We start from the raw sequence: 24,325 nt of genomic DNA, 5'->3' as shown, positions 1-24,325 counted from the left end.
AAGAAGTCAGTTAAGAAATCTTTTGAAAATACTAAGAAAGATTTCATATTATTTAAATGAGGCTGGCAGTAGTAGAAATGTTGAGTTTTCCACATCTCCAACTATTTTTCCTCTCTCACACTGAGCTATAACCCTCCTCTGCCGCACAAATGTGTGATACAAGTATTTAGGTATAACATTAGTACATGATCTATATGTTATTTCTGGTTTGAAAGTCTATAATTAAATTAAAGTATTAAAGTCTATAATTAAATTAAAGTATTTCAGAGCATGAATAGTCATAGAAAACACCAAGGTCATGCAACAGATACATTACCTGAGAGTAAAGATATTGGCAAAGGTCTTCCTTCAGAAATACACCTAACCATGTACCTAGTTTGGAGGGTACAAGTTTTGAACACCATTGTTTGTTTGTTTTGTTCCATTAAGTGGAAGTGACATATAGGCTTTGAAAACAAAAATAACATCTGCCCTAGTAAGAAATTTCTAGAATATCCTGTTAATTTACTATCATAAATAAATACCACATAATGTGGGGGAAAAATGAACTTGTATCAGGGGTCCTAGTCAGGACATCAGGTAATAAAAGGAAGCCCACAGGCACACTTTCTGGGTCTGCCATGACAAGTGGAACGTGTCTGAAGAAGCAGCGGTGTGTCTGGTGCAGACTTCTGTGAGTTAGTCACACCAGCCTGCCTTTAAAGTCATTGGAGAGGAACAGACATGTGAAGGACATGAATCATACAGATATTGTACTGCAAGCACCTGAGGGTGAAACACAATCCATCCAGTAAGATTACAGGCATCACACTGAATCCCATTGTGCCACATTTCCCCCAGTTTAAAATGCATCTAATTCTTGCTTTCTGCTCCCTTATGTCTGTTGAGCTTGTAGGCACACCTGCTAAAAGAAGCATTGCTGGTTGCACACCTGCAAAACACAGTATGGAAGTGACCCCACACCTCAAGAGAAATAAATAAGAACTTCATTGAGTAGACGTATATTTATAAACCAGAAACAAACTATACAGTGGAATGTCCTTAACGTCCATAAAAGTCAGCTCAAATCACTACAAGTAGAAGGAGCGAGTCCTGCAAAAGACTGCATTGTGTCAAGATACACGAAATAGCCCAGAAAAAATGTCATATTATTGCTTTTTATTTGCTAAAAATAACTGCTTTGGAACACTGATAATTTGTTTTGGTAAGAATTACAATATGAAAGTCCTAACAGCATCCTGTGTAAAAATTTTTTTTTTCAAAGATAATCTCATAACCATCATATTTTGCCTAAGAGATTTACAATGAAACTCAAAATCACTTTTATCTTACCTAGAAACTGCTATAAGTAACATATGATGAATAAGTTGTTCAACTATGATGGTTCTGAAAACTTCAATACAATCAGATGTGTGTGCTCCACTAGAGTTCATCACTCCCTTTGGCAAAGTCAGCAAGATTTTACATTTTAAAACATCTTAGAAAAATCACAGTTCAGTCTTCCATTTCTACATGCAGTCCCCATTGTTCCTGAAATCGCAGGAGATAAATTTCTTGGTCCTCTGATGATTCATCAGATACCTCTCTCTCACACAGTCTGGATAAAATTCCCTCTTTGTCAGGATCTTCACACTTGAATGCTCTTTCACATACCTGATTTTCAGCACTGGACAAAGTAGGAATATACAGTCTTCCAGTGTGAGGATCCCAATCTACTAATATGGTCTGTTCACCCTTTTTATCTGTGAGGCCCTGTGTTATTTTTCTCAGCTGAGGATAGGATATCTGCCCAGATTTTCCTGTATCCAAGTCCACCAAGTTGACATGGGTCACACCTGGCAATTCATCTACTCCATCAATCACCTTCAAACTAAGTTCCTCTATTTTGTGTCCCAAACAAGGGTCTGCTGCCCTCACCTCTAGCTGGGGGCAATATGGCTGTCCTGTTTGCATAGTAACCAAGTTCTCCAAGGCAATCCGTGGCTCACCTAGTAGTCCCCTGGGGGCAGAAATGTTCTCTTCCAGTTCCTGAGCAGGACTGAAGTCTTCAGCCCTTACATCATGCTCATACTCTACAGTCTCTGTACTTTTCTGTCTCAAAGTAGTCTTTGTTCCAGGATGGCCATAGGACGGCCATTTCCCAGTTTGGTCCCCTTCTGCTAAAATCTCTTTTTCATGCAAAATCTCTTCATGTGAAGTCTCAAGCTTTAACTGTTTCGTTTCCAGCACTTCTTTTGACGGGAAATCCTTCTCTCCAGTACCATTGTAAACAGTGTAGCGATGGGGACTTTTCCTTTCCGATAGATGATTGGATTCCCGAGATGGCTTGTACTCATCCCCGTTAACAGTGATAAGGTTGATCACAATTTTCTCACATGGTATGAAAACTCTTTCCCTGCATTTGTCAGTGTAGTGCCATAACTGGAAAGCAAAAATAATTTCATTTGTGTGAAGTATAATAAAAATACCATCTTGCTGCTTTTTACATTGCCAAGTATTTTTAAAATATAAGGCTAGGTTAGACCTTATTAGAAGTTTATTTCAATTCAAGGAAGAAACCTGCAGGAGTGTTAATACTTTTTTTATCTAAAGTAAAATTGTATCATGACCAGTTCTAATGCCCCTTTACCTCATCTTCCCCGTGTCAAAATAACGGTCAGAACAATCTGTCAAACTCTGGTTTTGCTTCCATCAGCACCGACTCGAGTGACTTTGGAGAAAACATTAGAGTTGTCCATGGGTCAAAGGTTACAGAACCTATTCTCTTTTAACAGGTAAAGAGCAGGAGCAGTCAAAACCACATCCCCCAAGCACAGAGTCAGGTACCATGTTACAGTATAGCTTACAGAGAATTAAATATCACTTTTCCTTTCAGAGAGGAAGCTATACATCAGGTTGAAAAGTGGTGTATGGAGCCTGAACTGTGCCATCTGTCACAGGCTGCTTTTGTGAACATTGCTGCTGCCACCTCTGTGCTGCTCTAAGTTTCTTCAGAAAGGCCAGCATGTTGAAACCAACTCCCTTATGCCTCCCATCCCATGGTGTCATGCAGATTGTATTAACATCAAAATGTTTATTCATTATTGTAATTTTATATTTACAGTCCAGTGATTTGTTTAGAGATAACTGTGAGGAAGGTCTACTGGGCTCATGACCTGGAAACCAGGAATATTTTTTAGACTTCGTAGCATCTTTCTAAAAGTTAACAAACTTTGCAGCTCTAAGAAACTTAGAAACATTTTTATATATAAAGTGTATTTGGCTGTTTAAATAACAGAATGTGTTTTGCATTTTGGGGTGTTAGGAAATGGTGCCATATTTGAAAGTATAGTTGAAATGCAGATTAAATTATCTCTATGATGCACATGTTAAATCCTTCACAATTACAATTAAGTGGAAAATACCCAGTAATACTCCAAGAAAGCATCATAGAATTTCTGTACTGCTTTAATTATCTTCCCTTCTTGTTTCTGAATTCAACCAAATAATAACTTTTGTTCACTAAATCTCTACAGTGCTTCTTCCTACATAAATTTAAGTGCTGACTTCCTAACAGAGCTTGCAATTACTACTCTTTTTCTTGCATTTAATAACACTCAGTGTGATGTTCTTTTTGTGATATCAGTGCCAACTAGAGCTTTTATTTGCAGCTAGACAAATTGCACCTAGTCTGGGACTCTGACTCAGAGCCCCAGAAAATACACACACCTGCTGTGAGTGTCAAGATTGGCAGTGACCTCCTACAACAGGGAACACTTACCAGGTTTGTTGGATGCTTCTGTTTGCTGACATGAATATACTTGTGCACACAATAGCATATCATTGAAATAAAAAGGGCAGCTAGCGCAATAGGCAGAACATATCCAAATATGACTGTTGTAGTTTCATCACCTGTTTTATCTGTTAACAAAACATAAGCTTTCATTATACTGAGCAACTTTTTAATGCGTTCAGATAGTAATGTGTGCACTCGTCACACATTCTGTACCTAGAAATTGCTTTCTAGATATGGGATATAAATATCTTAGATAAACAAGTAATTTGCAGGAAATTAAAAAATTAGATTTGAGCTACAGGACAAGTTATTATCATTATCTAAATTACACATTAAATTCTAAAAAGTAGTAACAAGCCCTTCCTCAGTTTCTCCTGCCACTAACTTCAGACTGACCCAGATCTGCTACTCCCAAACATTATTCAAGGAGAAAAAAATATATTCTCCGTTCACTAAGACTCCAAGAAAGCAGATCTTTTTCTTCAGAGGTAGTGATGTACCTTCCAGTCAGTAGGTCCCAGCTATGTTTTATTAAAGGCAAAGACTTTCTTCATCAGTACAAATGCTCAAAGAGGGAAAAAACAATGCTTCACTCTCAGAGTGGATACATAAAAAACTTGCAAACCTAATCACCATGATGTTTTCTAACTTACGTCTTCTTTTTGTAATTTGCCAGTTTACACATACCTTTCAAGGTAGCAATGCAATATTCTTTGGAGAACCCACTGTGCAAAAGTGGTGTGGTGACATGTATCTGGGCACTGACACAATAAGCTGTTCCAGGTTCTAACCAGGGCACAACCAAGGTGTTGTTGCTGATGGAGAACCACCACTGAAAGACATTTAAAAAAAATAAACAACTACTTTTTCTCCTGTAGCTCCTCAGTTACAGAAAAGTAAAGAACTTCTGTACCAAATGTGTCACAATCACACAAATTTTCTGGAAAGAATGATAATGTAAGAACCGCAACAGCATCCTTTTTTTTTCCCCAAATGCAATAAAAACTCAAGTTATTTCATAGGCCACATCCTCTGAATACTTCATCTTCCATTCAATGATTCTTCTACTGAAGAATTTCATGCTTTATATGAAGTAGCACTATGTGCCATGAGTCAGCAACATTCTCATTCTGATGTTGAAATCGAGCTAAGGCATCATTCCAGCACTGTCCTGACCCAAAGGCCAGTGAAAAGCACACAGTACAGTGCCACAAAATCTTTCAAATTGGGATGTTCTGATAAAGATAGGAGCCTTAGAATAAAGGTGCTATGCAGACCTTGGCGTCAAGTAATTGCTATACATCAAGTGTATTGACGAAAAAGCAAAACCCACAACACGACCAAAACCCCACAAAATCCCTTTTGTCTACCTCCAATTGCTAATCTTGGCATTTTAATATCTCTTTTGACAGAAGGTAACCTTTCTGGTACAAAGTTTCTTGTCTCTTTTCAGGAAATTCTGAGATTTGCCAGAAAGATACTGTGCCCGGAGGATGGGAACAGAAGAATGAACGCTTCTGTAACTGATCACTGAACTCTTCCTCACCTACTGTGCTTATGCTGGGAACTACTACTTGCCAATGGCACATAAATCAGCAGAAGCATCAGATGTGATGAGAAACAATGCAGTTTGTCATGATGTATTATGAATACTCCCAGAAGACCAACTGGCTGGGGAGCAGCCCTGCCAAAGAGGATCTGGGGACAGGCAGCAAGACCATGAGCCAGCCAAAATGTCCTCACAGCAAAGGAAGCCAACAGCATCCTGGTCTCTGTTAAAAGAAGAGGGAGCAGACAGAGGGGAGGGATTATCACCCTCCACTCAGTGCTTATCAGACCATGTCTAGAACATCATGACCAGTTTTGTCCAACCCAATACAGAAAAGTCTGACAAACTGGAATGGGTTTAAAGGATCACCAAGATCCTCAACCTCCAAGTGCTAGAGCACTTGCCCTGTGAGGGGCAGCTGAGGGACTAGAGTTTGGTCCATGAAGGGAGAAGTGATGGCTTCAGAGGTGACCTAACAGCAGTCCCCAGGATGACCTATCAAGACAATAGAGACTCTTCACAGTGCTGAATGCAGGAAAGATGGAGACAGTGGACATAAATTCAAAAAGAGAGGTTCAGATTTGATAAAAATAAATTACTTTCTCCCTAAGAGGAAAGTCAAGCAGTGAAACTCACTTTGCAGTCCCCATCCTTGGAGGCTTTCAGGATGTAACTGGACAAACCCTAAGTGACCTGGTTACAGCTGACCCTGCTTTAAACAGGATTTTGGACTACAGACCTCCTGAGCCCCCTTCCAACCTGAATGATCCTACAGTTTCTCTAAGGCTATGAAACCTTTTTCAGGCAGACCAGACAAAGCGCATTTCAAGAGAACGGATTTAATAAGCAGTTCCACAGCCTTGTCAAATCTTACCCTCTTCTTTGTTTTTCTGTTGAGGACAGACACGTTGTATTGCAGGCCAGGATACACTTGAAGCAGAGATATGGATTCTCCCTCAGGACTCCTCTTCCACTTCTCAGGAGCAGTCAGAATGATTGAAATAGATTTCTCAGTAGAAGACACACTTACCATGGGTGGATCAATTTTAGCTGGAAAAATGAACATGCACAAAAGGCAGACAAATGCAGCAGAGGCACACAGATTTGACCATGAAAGGTTTTTTTAAAGTGGTTGATATTAAATTTTCATAATGCTTTGGGGAGTCTAAGTACGACTTTGAACAATTAACTTATATTGACAGAAAATTATTTCATCAGATAACTGAAGAGGATCTTTACAGTGAGAAGGTGAATACTGGCTTGGAATTTTGCCTAGGAATTCCTGTGACTTTGCAGGATAAACAACCTTGAAACTCAATTTGCTGAAACAAGTTAAATTACCAACATGTTCTCAGATTATCTGGCACAGATAAGAGATATTGTGCTCTGGAGTATGATTACTGCTTGATTTAATAGAGCCTTTTCAAAATCTGAGTTCTTTATGCTATGGATGGGCCACAGCTTTTATTTGCCTTGAGTAAAGATTTACCATAACATAAAATAACATTCAGTTTATGTGAGACCATACATATAACACACATCTATCCAAATTCTAATACAATTTTTTTCAAATTACTTCTGCGAAAAGCATAAATGTGAAACAACTGCAAAAAAATCTAACCTCATGTTCAAATTAAAATATCCCCTATGAAGGCACATGCATTCTGAGCACACAGATTACTCAAGGCCATAGAACATCTGTCTGTGTGATTAGCTTTCCTTACTGTCTGTAAGAGGGTTGAATCGTGTGGTCTCTACCCAGTCAGAGCACATCCCATTTAGGAAGGCTTTAACGCTTGCATAGTATTGTTCTTCATAGTCAGAGGTCTCACTGGACAGGTCACACCATGTTCTGTTGATATTCCTGCATTCTGGCTTTCTAATCCATTTGCCAACGCCATATCTATATTCAAAAAGAAAGAGAAAGGAGCTGTATAAAAGCTATTGCCATGGTATTAGTCAGCTGATAATATATCACAGAAACTGCTATTCTGGCCAATAAAACAGTTTACTTGTTTTGCAGAAATCTGCACTTCAAGGAATCCCCAGCTTCAGCCGAGATAAAACACATGATTTCCACAAGTTTTTGATGAAAAATAAATGAGAGTAGGCTTCAGCCTCCACAGCTTTAAACTGTAAATACATGATAACAGTCAGGGTAACTATTTATATATAGACAAGTAATTCTCAGAGTGGTCAGTGCTTCATCCTGGTGTAGAGACAGATTCTGCTCAGGGTCTTCAAGATGAGCGGACAGGAGACTACTTATTACTAAGTGTTACTTCTTTTTCTAGTTGAAAAGAAAGACTCCATTGGAATACAGTGAACTTCAAAATCCTTCTAGTTGAAAAATGGGCATATACCTGCTACCAACAATGCATTAATACTAACCAGCTCCTATACACTAGTAGAAGAAATCAAGATTTCCTTGGAAAATTCTTGCCTGAATTTCATCAAAAGCTCCTGCTCCTCAAATTCACATTATTAAGAACTCCCCCTTTGGCTGCTAATTAGTAAGGATGTGTGTCAGCTTCTGCATGACTGCAGGACAGCATCACTCACCAGCCTTTTCCACCTAGCTCGAGGCATTGCTTTCCTAGGTAGGTAGAGGCACACAGGGACATGTTTATGTAAGATAGCCATACCTAGGACTAGACTCTTCTGTGGACCAGCTGACCTGGCAGTGTAGCTAGTGCTCTCTGAACATTTTATCCGATACACAATTATCTTTCATTCCCTAATTACTGAGTGCTCTCCCCTTTTCTAGGAGGTCAACTATGTAATTCCTATCAGCACAGAGGGCAAGATCTGAGCAAAAGATGTTGCTGTCTCTGACTGTAAAAGCAACTCCTTGTTTTTTCTGGTAGCCAGTTCCAGTCACTGCAAACTTCTGGAGATTTACATTTGTTTTAGTGTCATGAAAACAGTACTAGATTGAGGGAAGTGTAAATATTAAAGACTGTTACATTTATAAGCCAAACTTCCAGCACTGTCCTTTAGAATGATTCAGTACTCTCTTGGAGGGAATAAAGGAAATGGATTCTGGTCCTCACTCAAATTCCCTGATACCCTATAAAGGTGCAGGCCTTAAAAATATAAGGGCCTGATTCCAATCACATTACTTGATTTTTAGAATACTTGATAACTTCAATGGATTCTCTCCTAGACTTGAGAGATCAAAAAATTTCAGGGGTAGGGCTGGATGTGTTAGAACAGACCAACAGAACACCAGGTGCTGTTAATATTCCATTAAATACTACATCGCCAGGTCTGTTTAAATGCATACAGAAGGCTAACGTGTATAGATGCCAATCCACAGCACAGCCCTCCTTCATTCTTCTGTCTCATTTTTCAGGAATGCCCTTGAAAGCATTAGTCTGTTGCATCCTACACTTCCTTCATAGGAAGGAAGTCTCCTTACAAGTGTTTTTAATTGGATTTGAAATAAACAGTGCCAGAGAAAAATTAAAGCTGATACTGCTTAAGTCTAACCCACATTTTAGTTCACACTTTACTTTTTTGCAGTCATATATTACAAAAAAGATAATTTTTTTAATTACTATTTAACATACTAAAATAAAAGTGGAGAATAAAACAAACAAGCCAACTTACACCAAATACTTCACCTTGTAGAGTACTCCATGTTCTGTGCCTTCTGGTGCTGACCAGTGAAGGACATTCTTCATGTTTACAGATTCAAAATGGACATTCCTAGGGTTGGGCAAAGAACAACACAACACACCTGAGAAAAAAAATAAGAAAGAACCAACATCCCTAAGAATCTGCAAATACACATGCTTTCAAGTTAAGAAACAAATCCAACTTGTAAGTAAGCCATAAAAGTCTACATACTGCTGTTCTTAACATTAAAAGCACAAGGAAGAGGCCACGGAAATACAATTTTTTCAAGTGTCCCTAGCTAGTGCAGTCACAAATTCCATCTGTATGAATGTTTTTTCTCTAGCAAAACCAGCTTTGCCATTTAGGGTAGACAATGGTATGGAAATATCAGGGACTGGAAGCTAGAGCTAGAAAAGTTCAGCATAAAAGACACATGCATTTTTAAAATTGTCAAGGTATTTGACCATCAGAACAATTTAACACTGGAAATTGTAAAAATATTCTTGATGCTTCAGTAGAACCTTGTTGTAGGTGAGCGGACTTTAAAAAGTCAAACCAGGTATTTTAAAAAGACATGTGGAGTCCACTGCATACAGAGCTTTACAAACAGAAGTATGACTTCACACTGGAGAATCAGAGTGGATGATCACAATATCCCCAGTGTCATTCGATCATCCATGTTGGTTCTCCAGAATGTCAGAAGTGAACACATACTGCTAGGTCACTCATCTAAATTTCTGTTCATTGCTCCACCCTTTGAAATTAATAAACAAGCAAGTCTGGGGCTTTTAAGAATAATCTGTTTCTCATCTTCCTAATACACACTCCTAACGAATAAATCTCATGAAGATGATCGCATTGCTTAACTGCTTGCAAAACAGAGGCCCATGGGCTCAGGGTTAGAATCCAAAGCTCCAAGTTGGGACTCGATCCCCAGCACCTCCTCCATGAGGACTGTGCCCATGGGAGCAACCCCAAGACCAGCCCTGAAGCTGGAAAGGAGCTTCTCATTTGCTAGCAGCCACAAGAGCATAATGGGGAAGAGAAAGAGTAGCTCTGTGGTTGTTCTGGACTTCTCAAAACCCTTTAAGCTCTTCCTCCAGGGATACAATTCTAGCTCTTCAGACATCAAAAGGAGACAAAGAAAGGGGGAAATAAAGCATATTAACATGAACAGTGGGAACCTCTCTGAATGAATAGTCCTTAACCTTTGTTACTTCTGTAAGCAGATCTTAGGGGTTTTTTGTAGTGTATTTCACTATTACTAGAGTAATTGTGTTCATCCTCCTGTATATGTAACATACAGTTGCTTTTGCATGTAAGGGTTACTGATTAACTTGATCATTCTATCTGTCTTTGAGGCAAAGAGCAGAAACTTTTTAATACATTTATTAGGACAATGTTCTTGCAATTCTGCAGAGATCAACTACTTTAAACTGTCTTGATGGAAACTCTGGGTATTCCAAACTCAAGCTGTTTGTTAATGTTAAAAACAAACAAACTCCAGTATATGCCTGCATCTGTATCTTCAGATCATAAAGCTCTTTACGGAGGGTATTTCTAATATTGCTCTCTTATCTCTATTACTTAGCTTGTGTAGAGTTGTCTTTCAATTTTTTTCTAGTATGACAATAAGTTTTGTCAGATATAGTCCTTAGGCCAAGCTTACTTATTTACAAAAAATATGCAGAAAGTCTCATTTCCTGGACCGTTTGAAACAGAAATACCCAGTGACAGTCATCTTGTAAGAGCTCAAAATATAGAAGACCAGGGATGTGAAAGTAGCAGAAAGAGAGCTCTGGGATTCTGCCTTAACATTTGCTTCCAAATGAGAGAGACAGAACCTAGAAAATAAAAGGTTTTCATTTCACACAACATAAATGTCCTCTACAACTGCTTCACTAAAACTAATCTAGATATAAAGATGAAGCTGCTCAAGAGAGAAAAAGAAAACAGCCTAAAATTTGCCACATCTGTTCAGTAGAATAGAGAAGCTCCTAAACCACTAATGTATATGCTACTAAGAAGAGCAAACCAAAACCAGCGTCATGTGGACTAAGAGAAATCACCCATGCACCAAGTCTTATTCTTTGCACCAAATCCCAGCACTAAAGTGTATGAGAGTGCATGAAACATATCAACTGTTGAATGAAAGATTACAAAATAAAATAAAATAAAATAAAATCTTAAGTCACAAAATCCTGCCCAAGCCCCAGGAAAGGCAACCAGCCAATCCATGTAGGAAAAGGGTGAGTGACTGAGGCACAATCAAATTTTCTGATCCAATTTCCAAGTAGGAGGAAATACTACATAGATATTTTCTTAGATTGCTGGGAATCAAAGCCATAAAAGGCTTCTCATTAAACCTTTGGCTCTGAGCAAGGCATCTACTTTGTAGCAGCCACAAAGAGCAGAGGAAGACAAAGTCTTCCCTAGATTGGTTTATCTTTCTAGTTAGGATGGACCAGACTAACTGCATCTCTCTCCCTTCAGTGGAGATGGTGGTCAAGCCCATCAGCCCTGATGTCTGCTTCCTCAGTAGTTAAATTTACCAGAGATGCACCTTGTCCAGGAAGGAGTGGAGGGGAACACTCTACGTCTTTACATCTTTACATGAGAAGGACGATCTATGCTCCATGCCCACCACAAACAAGGAGTAAAAGGAACAGAGTTCAGTTTCAACAAGAAAGGAGCCATTGGGGAAGCCTTGTGGGAAGAGGGGTGACACATGATGATGGGTCACCCGAGAGGGCTGCTGGAAGGTTTGAACAGCAGATTAGAAAGCCATCTGCCAGAAATTACATTAGTATAGCTGATTCTGCTTTGGGTCAGTGGGATGGACGGAGTGACCTCAAAGTCAGTGCCAGCCCTATTCTGATAGTCCTTCTTACACCATCTAATAAATCTGGCTTTGCACTGCATAGTAAAAAATCCGGAAGGGATACTGCTGTATCAGGTACAACCGTAAAAAGGTACAGAGCATCCCTAAAAGCTCACTTCTCACACCTTTTTTTTTTTTTTAAAAAAAAAAGGTTTTAAAAGTATGTACTGCTTATCAGGCTAATCCAAAGTCACCAAACTGAACTGGCCAGAGGCAGCCAGGTTACCACAGACAAGGGAAATTACTTCCATGGTTTTCTGAATAGTTTTTGTTTGCCTATAACTTCCATTTGTCCATCCTGCCATAAAAACATTCATATTCCTCAAACACATCTTACAGGAGCAAGAGTCATGTATTTCTGTTACATGAAAATATTTTTAAATTAGTGATATATAAAGGTGTTTTTGTTGCTTTTTTTCCCCCTTCCTCCCAGTGTGGTTTCTGCTGTGGTAAATGAAGTTTCAAAACAGAAACACTGACTGCAGCAGGTGAGCTAATCTCAGCACACAGAACCCACAGACTGTATCTTTACAAGATCTAAATCATTACAACACTGCCAGTGTTGTAAAACTCCCACCTACCCCCAGCTCCATGTGATTTGGAAGGCAGAGCGACCAAGACCATTAACTTTCCATTAGCTGCAAAAGCAAAGATCTGGTTTCTAGTTCTGGTCTTGCCCCTTTAGGGAAGGGTTCTGTTTGCCCTTACAACAAAACACACAAATTTTTCATTCATCAATTCTGCATCTGTAAAGCAAGACTAAAACTAGTATGCTCCCCTATTTCTCCAGGGAGAGTTAAGAATAAACTCTTCCCTGTCTATTCAGTGCTCAATAGTATCAGGAGGCATGTGTAGAAAACACATCATATGTAGAGCTTGCAGGGTTGTTAGTCAGGAAAGGACTCAAGTATACGTATCAGCTGCTTATTTCAGTATCCTGCTTTTAAACACAATATATCCAGTTGTGTTCTGATTTTATTTCCATTAGCCAGGATTAACAGCATGAGTATTTTGAGTTCGTACTGGCCTACATGACAGTAGAAATCAATCATGCATGCTGCTTTGCTAGGTTTAGTCTGTCTCATCGATAGTCTGCAACGGCTGTCATCACTTCCCAGCACGGAAAAACCTGCAGCCCTTATTACAGTCTTTGGAAACTCTGTTAATCAAACCTTGAGTAATATCATTCATTTCTTCATGACTTTGCACACCTGGACTGGAAAGAAAATAACTTAGGCTTGCAAACTTCACCACCACAATGAAAATCCAAGTCCTGATCTTAGAATAAGCTACTGCAAGACTCTCCAAAATATACGACTTAGCCTGAAAACACCTTCACGTGCAAGCAAAAAACCACACTGACGTCAGTGAGATTATTCACATGAGTAAGATTTCATGGCAGGTACCTCATCTTCTCTTTATGAAAGTGTCTGCTGGGTTTACAAACCTGGTCATTTTTAACTGCATACACCACCCTACCTGGTATGCGCCTTGCTCAAGCTGGTACTGTTCAAAGCTTGGTTTTGGTTGTTGCGGTATCTATCTACCCATCTGTACACATAAACATACACAAAGACACACACACACATATATATAGCCACAGCAGTAAAACCAGGGACTTATCTCCTACAGGTTTTAAAAGAGGAACTCCTTTTCTGACAACACCAGGGACTTTCGCTTCAACTACTGTTGTATTTTCTTACATGGAAGCAGCCCTTGAGAGCACCTCTGATGGAAGCAGCTCCTTTGTGCTGTGCTGACTTCAGCTGTGGGCAATGCTGCAGGCACTCCCTGTGCTTTGCCATTTGCAGCTGCCACTTCAAGGCCATGGATGTGATCCATGCTTATACACCTCTGAGGGAGGGCAGCCCTTCAGACAGGCCAGGTCAGAGATTCACCTTTTCCCACTGGGAGCTTAGACCCACCAATGTTGCACCAAGCAATTTAGGAGCAATATAGGACACCAAACATTGGCTTCAGAAAATATTGTAAGCTATTGCCCTTTCTTTTGTCTTTCTGTTCAGCTTTGGGTGAGTTCCACCAAACTCCTGTAAAACCTTGCTTGCTCCTATGATGCCGCTGCTACTACTTTTTAAGGAATTTTTGCTCTTTTCTTCCTCCACCTCATCTGTTTTAATGGTTATGCTGTTCTCAGTGAAAAAAATACTCTCTCAAACACATGCCTATGCAGAACATAAAATGGTCAGACTCAGAACAAATGTCCATTTATCACCATATTTAGTTGCACTCTCTAGCAGAGTGTTGCGGCTTCGTTTTCCAGTACATCTGCAATCTCAAGCAAGCTGGCACTGGCCATGTGGGAATTCGAGGGAGTACACCAAGTGGTAAACAGGGGAACCAAGCCAAAACTGGAGATCAGTAGGTACAGAGAGGAAGGGAAACCCAGTAAAGCCAGGAATAGATGTTAGCATCATTACCTGCTATTAGTCATCTTAGCAACAATTTAAATTAGTTGACTTTTTCAAATTAAGAGGGCTCGAAATTTTTTCTCTGTGGTGATTCTTTTGGACTTGAACTCAAAAGGCTGGATAACGAGGAAGAGAAGGAGAAGCACACAGAAGTCACTGCAGCTTAGCTGCCTTTCTCCTGGTGGGTTGCTAGAACTCTGGGACTGCAGGTCTAAAGCCAGCCTAACAAAACCCTTGACTTGAGCAGCGCTGGTGGGAATGTGGGGAGGAGTGCGGAGGCGATTTCCTGTTTTAGTCACAACAGCACTTGAGAGCTAACCACAAAGCACGATGTTACCCTCCCAGAATTGGAGCCCATCACTCCATTCACAGCCTGTTCAGAGGGGGCACAGGGAAGAGACAGACAGGGACAGAAACAGGGACATAATACCACATGAAAACCAGGTGGTGGAGCAGATAGAAAAGCATGGGAGAAGAAGTGGAGAAAGATTGAAGAAGGATGACAGTTGGGCATGTAGGGCTTGTTTTTGAAGAAACAGGCAGGCTGCCATTGAAAACAGCTGAGCTTGAGGAGGTCATCTGGGGAAAGAGTGTGAGTGGAAATACAGCCTGAAGAATGGGAGAGATGCAAAAGGGGGCTGAAGTTGCAGCTTGCCTTGAAACGTTCTCCTCCTCCATGTGAAGCCTTGTGTTTGTTATCCTAACTTACAAAAACACTTCCACAGAGAATATTGGTCAAAGAACATTTCAGACTCAGTCTAGAAAGACCCAGGTTCAGAAAGGTGGAGAAAGTCTCCCCAGTCTATTGAAGACTTGCTAGGAAATAGCCAAAGGCCATGGCAACTGACACCAATTCCTTTTTGCCAACTTATACGACAGAAAAGAAATAAACTGAATTTTCTTCTTGATGGTTTGCAAGTGCAAGAGTAAAGCTCACACTATCTAACCATGCCTTGCTGCAAAAACCTTTCCTTGATGCACTTCAGCAGGAGAAAGCTGTTGTTTGTATGTTTTCTATTAATTCCGAGTGATCAGTACTGGCCTGAAACAAGGTGAGTAAAATTCAAGGTGTGCTTGTCTAAGATTACTCACAACCCCTTCAAGGCTTTCAGAGTCATAATCTATTTGAATGAATTTCTGTTAAGTTTGGAATGAAAAACACTTTGACAAAAAGAACTAAATTAATTTTAAAAGCCCCTTGTTGGCACAATTCCATGACAACAGCTTTAAAAAAAAAAAACAAAAAAAAACAGGTGTTTTGAAGTTTTATAAAATATTAAAAACATCCCAACTATCCAGGGTTTCGTTTTGAGGACTTCCTTTTCTCCCTGGAACATGTTTAGCATTACCACTGTATTAGTACTTCGATCAAGCACAACCCAACAGCCAACAAAATAAAAGCTTATTAGAGTACCTGACATTAGAATACATCTTACATTGGCTTTTCAAAATACCCAGAGTTTAAATAAGCTTTCTTCTTGAAATACTCTAAAAATTATGCTGTGTGACAGTCACCTGTCAAATCTGGATACACCACATTTTGGAACACTCCTAATCTATCCTTACATAAAATACATGTTTTTTACATATAAACTGAGCAAAACTTAATTTTGGCTTTCATCTATTAGTGCTGGCTATTATCAGTTAGGCAACAACTGTCAATTCTAACTTAAATAGGGGAGATTCAAGTTACATATAAGGAAAAAGTTCTTTACTGTGAGGGCAGAGGCACTGATACAGGTTGCCCAGAGAAGTGGCAAATGCTCCATCCCTGGTAGTGTTCAAGGCCAGGATGGATAGGTCTTTGAGTCAGCCTGGCCTAGTGTGAGATGTCCCTGGCCATGGCCAGGGGGTTGGAACTAGATGATCTTACAGTCCTTTCCAACCCAAACCATTCTATGATCCTATGACAGCATTGTTTTTATTGCCTCACAGGTGTTGCTACTTGCTCTCTGATGTACTGATGACTTGTCTAGAGAAGGGATTTTACTTTTCTTGGAGTCCAAGCTAATTTAATTAGAGAAATTACTGATTCTGAATCCATTTTCCCTGGGACGGGAGATCAAGTGTGATGCCAATGGAGGATGAGAACTTGTCTTCATTTCTGAGGGAAATGTAATCCGCAAAAAAAAGATGCAAGCAAAATACCTTCTTCTGCATCCAAGATGTGAGAGGAAGGACCAACACTCCTATCAAACTTGCAATGCCACCTCTCTCACAGGTAATTGGGCTGCCAAGGTCACACAGCCACCCCTGTCTGGATGATCACAAATAGCCTATTTCCAGTCCTCAGCCAGTGATTGCAAATGGCAAGAGGCAATTTCAAGTTCCCCCTGTGGGACAGCCAGCATGGGTCTTGCATGGTGCTGGAGACCCACCAGCAACACCCCAGCAAACATGAGGCAGCAGTGGGGCACATCTCTGCCTCTTTGAAGCACTCACAGAATCATTTTTCCCTCCTGTGCCCCACATTTATTCCTCTCCCCAGAGATGATGAAGGACCCAAATGCCTCTGGGAAGCAGCAGCTTGTAGAGAGCCCACAAGAAATGAAGGTTTCCTGGGGTACACACCCATTTCTGTTGGCCTCCTGTCAGGTATGGGCTGGTGTGTTCTGAGGCACTGTATGACTGTTCAGTGTACCACAGCAACTTCAGTTGTGAACATATCAGTACCCGATTATAGGTATAGCAGTATTTTTAATACCTTTCCCGTACTCAACAAGCATTTTTTTTGTCAAAATCACCAGTCATGATTTTTAGTATCATTTACCCACTACAGGTTAAAGTGATTTTGCTGTAGAGAGGAAGTTATTTAGCATAATCACCTACGTCTTTTACACATAAGTTCACAGAAAACTGCCTCAGAAATGGTTTTAAAGGTGGTAACATGCACAGGTGGGACAGCGGGACAGCTGACATTCAAGGGAACAGCCAACACACTTCAATGAGATCAGGAGCCTGACCATCACCGGGGCTGGCAGAGAAGCTAGCTCTTGGTCATGTTTGGATGACTGAAAGTTAGTTTGAACTTGGAGAGCTGAACAGGTCTAGATCTGTACCTGTCTGCTATCTTCTTACAGTGGGGAAAAAGCCTTGTCAGCAATTACACATGCCTCAGCTTTCTCAGGGCACAGATTTTGGTGCTTCTGAGTCACATCCTGTACATTACTATTTTGACTACAGTACCCCCTAAGAGCAGGATATTGATGTACTTTCAGAAAAGATAAGGAAAGCAAAAAGAGATTAAGTCTTTTGTAAACCAGATGGAATAATAAATACTAGCCCAACTGCTCCCTCCATCTTTAAGAAATTAGTAGGAAATAAATTAACCCCTTTCATATAAGAGCTGTAAATACCTACTCATGTGTGTTCTTATGCACAAAGTGTGGCTAAGCTCAAACACATTAAATCTTGGTAACAGCATATAAGATCCTTTCGCCCCCTGAAGTGACATGCTTCTCTCATCTTTTGGACACATTCCTATTCCCATCACAGTAAAGGGAGTAGAAAATAGCTGAAAAACAAGTGGGATTTAACTCAAGGTGGTGTAAAGAAGGTATATACTGTGGTGTAAAGAAGGTATATACTGTGGTATAAAGAAGGGAAGAAAAGTCTTCCTCCTGTCCCTTCACTGACCTTAAAATACTCTTGAAGTAGTCAGGCAGACAGGAAAAGTCATCTATTTTCCATAAGAAAGAGATATAATCTCTTCATATGTAAACTATCCCATACCTCTAGTCCTAGAACTTGTTTCCTTCTCTTTCTAGTTAGCCTAGTTTTACAGTACTGTTTTCAAGCTAGGGTGAGCAGTCAATAAAAAACTGCAAGTTCCTGGTATACCAAGAATAAAGCACACAGATCTGCACATCATTTAAACACAGCTGTCAAGAGAAGCCTCATTCTTATCTAGAGAAAGGCCTGTCTTAAAGAATTCAGGGTTTTATAAAACTAAGCTTCTTAAAATATGGGAGCTTTTGTTTGGCTCATGAAAAGGGTGATTTTTCTCTTTTTTAGCTGTTAATCCTGTAGTTGTAGATAATCATCACCTCCTGGAGAGAAATAACCAGCAGAAATCAGTCTACAAGCCACAACTATAAAAACAAACAAACTGGAACCACACATGCACAAATGACTTGAGTAATCTTAACTACTTGCTTCTCTTGGAATTAAGACTATAAAGGCCACTAGAGAACAACAGCCACAGAAAGGTAAGGTTGTCAGCTACAATGGTGAACCTAAATGTTCACATGCAGAACTGCAACCCACACCTAAATTCTGGACTTTAATCACAAATCCCAACAGTACTGGAAGTTTCTCTAGACTGAACTGCCTCCTTTAACCATTTCCATTCCTAATTACCAGGCAATAAGAATTTGTTAAGTTATGGAAATAATAAGTGAAGCCAAGCACTAGGGCGCGGATTGCAGCATTGTCTGGAAAAGCCTGGCATGAGATTGGAAGTTAAAGTTGAGAAGATAAGGATGAGCCTTTTGACTATATGAGCACGACAATCCTTCATATACTGTAGTTCTCCCTATCAAACATTTCTTTTTATTTATTTCTATGTTACATGTATTCTTTTACCCTTCACCTGGCAGAGTCAGGAAATACCACACAAAAAAAACCAATCTCAGCCATCCCATATACTGCCACTCTTATGACTGAACCTTTGTGCCCTCTCTGGTAAACAGATAGATGAATGCAGTTCAATCTTGATGAGTATATAGATATACACTAGGTGTTCTCTACTTTGAATCATTTAGCTAATTAAAGAAGACAATTGCCTGCAAGTTCTGACTGCATTTTGGTAATGTGCAGCCATCACTTCAAACTTCCCAGGACATACACATCACAGAGCATAGCCACAGGGCAATTAGGCTGCTTATTATGTGCACACTCCATTTCTTGTATAAGAAATAATCTTATATAAGAAATAATCTTCAGTATGCTATTTCATACTTTAGCCAATACTTACTGGCTGTGTCTATGCAACAGGTCAGCCTCTTCCCAAATCCAAAACATACCTTAAATAACCTCATGTCAATACCAAAACATCTAAGCACTGCTCAACTTGAAGCCAAGCATTTCCCTTCTGTCCCTCACAAATTAAGACTGGTGCTCAAATACGAGGTATTCATGCAGGAATAAAAGTGGTTTTCAGGCCTTGTTTCTATCAAAATAAGCCAAGCAAGTTGCTTCTGCTGTCCCAGTTTTCATGGGGAGTGAACTGCAAAGAGCAGTCTCTCCCCTCCTCTCAAGCTCAGGAGCAGCATCCACACAGGTTTTTAAAATACTGCATTCATACTGACCTCAGGAAGCCTTCTCAAGGATTCACTGTGTATATGCAAGGAAGAAAGGAAGTAGATTATTAGCACTGGAATACTGCCTGCCTCCTGGATAGTTTTAACACGATAAAATACGTCTGGGCATCTATGCGGTCACTGAACTCCAGTTCAAGGCCTTAACTACAAAGCCCTCATGGTGACCCCTTTTATCCTTTCATTCTGCATTTCCCAGATCACCATCTTGATCAAAAGGGACGTTTTGTATATTTCAGAGCACTTGTAACTCTGACAGAAAACACATTGATATTTGCTTACAGGGATGCCTGCAACTGCTTTTCAAAATGTAAATCTATTTTATAATAAAAATATGACAATGTAAAAGATGAAGGACAAGTAAATTAAATCAGGTGTGTCAATGCAGACCAAGCAACTTATACAAGTATCAAAAAACATTAAGAGGGGGAAGCTTTCAAGGTCCCATCAGAATAAATATAGTTGGTATAACCACAAACCAACTCCAGTGAGATCCAAGGCTATGTCTACGTTAATGAGTAATGCAACCCGATAGGAGCGGGTCTGTTACATGAAAATACTGGTATTGAGAAAATCTTGTCTACACTACATGCATTTCAAGGTTTTTTCTTTTTCAGACTGGACTAGCTCTACTCGCATTAGGTATGCTGATGAAGCACGTCTTCCAGGGCATCTTCAGCCAGAATAAATCCAGTTCTAAGACTGTGCCACAGTACAGACAAAAGCACAGTAAGTGAAATGACTGAGACTTGCATCAAAATCATATGCCTCACCTGAACAAAAATAGCAAGCAAACCTTAAATAAATATTCAGATTCATTTCCCTTTCCTCATATATATTGTACTACCCCTGGCATTCTTTCTTTCTTCTGTAGAGATCTGCAAGACAGAGGCTGGATTTTCACAGGCCAGAAATTTCAAGGTTTCTCTAACTGCAGAAGAATGTCGCTAGGGAAACCTCCACTAGGAGCATGGGGAAGGATTTAAGATGGAGCTTAGTAAATAGATTAACATTTTACTACTTCCAAAATTCAGGATGTTCCTTCCTATCCTTATGAGTTTCTTGCAAAAATTGGTGAACTCTCCCATGTGGTAAAGAGGTGTATACTACATTTCTTGATCTTCTTGATTAAACAATGACCTTTTTTTAAATTTGCTTGTCCATTTTCTGTGCTTTTTCATTTATTCTAGACTACAGATTTTAAACAGTGAGCAAAACAGCAATTTATAAAAATCTCACCAAAGTGCAGTGACAAGTGGAATTTTTGTCCTGTGTAAAACCAGGCAATGCTCAGAGAGCCTGTTAGGTTGGCAGATCATTAGCCAGCAATGCCCCAGAACAGAATGCAGTCAGACATTGCCAAAACAGCAGACGTCATCCAATAAGGATGAACTTGTACCCACTAACACACCACAGCGAAAACAAAAGGTGTTTTGCTGAAAGAGGTGAAAACTGAAGATCTAAACCTTCAGTGTAAGGCACAGCTCTCCCTTCTGTGCTGGTACTGCTGTCAAAAAAAAAACAACCTGAAACCATGTCCAGCTAGAACCTCAGGAATGTGCAGATCCCTTTCTCCCTTGAACAACCATGAGACAAACCCAACACAATCCCCTTGACATTTTTTTTAAATCTTCCCTGGAATAAAAAAAAAAAAAGTAGTAATCAAATTTTTATAAATTCTTTCTTAAGGGCAATTAAATGACAGTTATGCATATTTTCCAAAACACTTGTAGTGATCATCAACAGACTTATATAAGATCAATACAACGTGGTCAGTTAAGTAAAAAATTGGTACCCTCTGAAAACCACTCAAAATCACTGATGCATAATGGAGTAGGTTGGGAAAAGAGTTAGGTGAGACAGAGTACTCAGTGCTACTCCACAGTATTCCACATATGAAGAACACTCCTTACTACTGTTCAGCTCTCACTGAACCTGGAAGTTTTGCTGTGGATTAAATGGGAGCAAACTCTGTCCTTCAGACAACCTTTGGAGGCAACATTTACAAGAATAAGCACAGAGTAGGTTTCTAATCCCTTCAACACCTTGCTCAGTTTTATACTCGAGGGATGTGAAAAAGGAAATAGCATCTGATGCTTTTAACAGCAGCAGGGGACCCACCATACACACATTTAACAGCTAGCGTTTACAAGCTCATTCCCACTGGGGAACGCCAAGTCTCAGGTGGGAAAAGTGAATCAGAGTCATTCAGGACACCAACATACAAGCTCAGTATCTTTGCCAAAACCGCACCCTGCCTTTTGTTTTAATCAGTCTCTTGACAGCACAGATAGGACTCCTGGGCATGGCAACTGCCAAACACAAACATGTTTTGGGAATACAGGCCAAACACATTTTGGGAATCACCCCAATGACTATAAACAAGGGCTATCTCAAGAGCATGCTATCAATTTACAGCTGAAAGTAAATCAACCTACAGCTTTGCAAAAAATGTATTTCCAGCATAACCAGGAAGAAAAGAAAGAGATGTAAGAAACGTTACAGTAACACACAGTCCTTGTCTTCTAGTTAAGTATCGGGGGCCAGAAACACGAATATTAAATACAGGCACCGTTAGCTAACACGAACGGCACGCCGCAGCCCCGCACTGGCCCGACCGGCGGCGACAGAAGCCACCTCCCGGGCTGCTGGCTCGGCTCGGAGGGACAAGCCCGCGGAGCTGGGCCAACTCTGCTCGCCCCGGCCGGCCGCCCTGCTGGGACAACCGAGCGCGGAGACGACCGGAGACGGGACCCGCAGCCCGGGGAGAGACACGTACCCGCGGAGGGCCGACCGGCAGCGCCGCCACCTACCTGTGTGCGCCGCGGGGGGAGGCGACAGGAGCAGCGGCAGCACCAGCACCCAGGCCGCCCCCCTCCGCAGCTGCCTAGCACCCATGGGCACTCACATCTCCCGGACCGCCGGTGCTCTGCTCCCCGCCGCCGCGCAGATGGGAAGAGCCGGCCGCGGCGGACTGGGCGGGGGAGGAACAGTAGCAGCCCAGCGCTGCAGGCGGGGGCTGTTTGGTTGTTTACGGGTCCCGCCTAGGCGGGTGTCGCTGCCGACGCTTCGTCTTGCGCTGTGGCTCCGTCTCCCAGACGAGGGGTTTCTTCTGCTGCACCCCTCGGTGCTTGCACTGATGAGTAACTCTCCGTTGAAGCCACTAGATGTGGGTGGGATGTTGTTGTACCTCTTTATTTTGCAGAGGAAGGTGAAGGCCAACACGGTACAGCTGTAGATGTACAGATGTACAACACGGTACAGCTACAGATGTACAGATGGTCATGCAGCTGAGCACCCTTCTTCACCTGACTCTGGTGGGACTAGAAAGGCTGTAGAGGTGTGGTCCCACATCAGTAGCTCTGGGATTTTGAGAAAGAACACGTTCTTGTTGCAAACAGAGCTCTTGCTGACTTTGTGTGGAGCTTCTCAGTGCAACCGCTAATGAGAGCAGAAGGAGATGAGGGAACATGCTGTGCTCGTGGAGTGCCACAGATTGAATACTTGAGGAAGTTCTAGCAGTTGAAGGTGCTGTGCCATGAGTGCTTCTCCTCCCATCAGATGGAACCTGGCCAGCTAATTTCCTGCCAACTGATCTGATTTGCTGTTCTCCCATTTGTTTAGTTCCCTTACAGCTTATCTCCACCATCCTTGGCACCCATTTGCCAAGTTTTTTGGTTTCTCCATTCTTTCATTACAATTTCCCTCTATGCCATTTCCCTCTCAGGCTTTTCTGCATAAAAGATCTTGCAAGCAAAAGCTGAAACCTGACTACTACATTCCAATCCACTTTGAAGTGATGGTCAGCATGGGTTGTGTTGGCTGGTAAAATGAGGGGCTGTGTCTGGAAATTGTCTAATTCTAATTTGCAGAAGAAATGAAAAACTGCATATGGTATATATCTAGTGCCTGTTCTTATAGTGGAGCTCCTGCTAGATCTTTCTCCCCAGATGCTGTTTCTATGTGCTTCACACTGGTTTCTCTCCCGGTTAGCTGTCTGTCACTCCTCCTTGCAACTCCTGTGGCTTTGCCCATTGTGCCATCCACATTAGAAATGGGGTATTTGGGGAAGTAAATGAGGTTTCCAGGCTCAGTTCTGGCTCCACAAACAAAATATAGTTCTCAAAGTTCAAAGCTATGGTCACGAGGCAATTAATCCTGCTTCCTTGTGGGCTTAAATACACAAGAAGTGATAAGAGGATCGATAGTGAGTTCAGATGGCCAGATTTTTCTCAGAGGCCAAAAAGGTGCTTTGATGAAAGATCACGCTGCTTTTTCTAACTGGAAATTTGTCCACATTCAGTTGAAAACTTCCTGAACTCTTGTGGATAAACACAGTTGGAATTTTAAGCAGAAGTGGGGGAGGAGGCCGTCTGGTGTTTTTTTATTTCCCAACTCTTGTTCTTGGAAATGTCTCAGCTGATTGGCTTAAAGCCTGAGGAAGACTTCAGCCTGGCTTCTGAACTGGAAACCTTGTCACAAGTGCCTAATGTCTGTCAGTGTTATAAGGAGTGAAACTGGTCCCTCAGTTTCAGTGCCTCCCTTTGCAGTTGCTTCTTTTTCTTGATGAAAAAGAGTAATGCCATTTGTATGTCTTTACTTCCTGCCAGAGTTTGGCACTGCCCATGCGCTTTGCTGTCACCTTTGACTGCCCCTACCACCTATGGTGGTGGAGCTTTCTTTCCATGTAATTTGGTCCTTTTCTTCAACTGCATTTTTTTTTCCTAAAATAAAGCATATATATATATATAT

At 40.9% G+C, this 24,325-nt stretch overlaps 1 protein-coding gene across 1 annotated transcript; it reads right to left on the bottom strand.

Moving 5' to 3' along the window:
* Positions 1-946: 946 nt before the first annotated feature.
* IL20RA (interleukin 20 receptor subunit alpha) lies at positions 947-22,447 on the bottom strand. The gene is made up of 7 exons (XM_057407624.1): positions 22,387-22,447; positions 8,937-9,066; positions 7,049-7,227; positions 6,199-6,374; positions 4,463-4,607; positions 3,761-3,900; positions 947-2,421 (listed from the first exon to the last, which is right to left on the bottom strand). The coding sequence occupies exons 2-7, from the start codon at positions 9,008-9,010 to the stop codon at positions 1,495-1,497; spliced, it is 1,641 nt and encodes a 546-aa protein (XP_057263607.1). The 5' UTR covers positions 9,011-9,066; positions 22,387-22,447; the 3' UTR covers positions 947-1,494.
* Positions 22,448-24,325: the final 1,878 nt, after the last annotated feature.

The sequence above is a fragment of the Pezoporus wallicus genome, unplaced genomic scaffold, assembly GCF_028554395.1.
Source record: "Pezoporus wallicus isolate ANWC-B61680 ecotype Strahan unplaced genomic scaffold, APGP_CSIRO_Pwel_v1 contig_3817, whole genome shotgun sequence".
Taxonomy (NCBI): domain Eukaryota; kingdom Metazoa; phylum Chordata; class Aves; order Psittaciformes; family Psittacidae; genus Pezoporus; species Pezoporus wallicus.
This window is presented reverse-complemented; position numbering and strand designations above follow the sequence as displayed.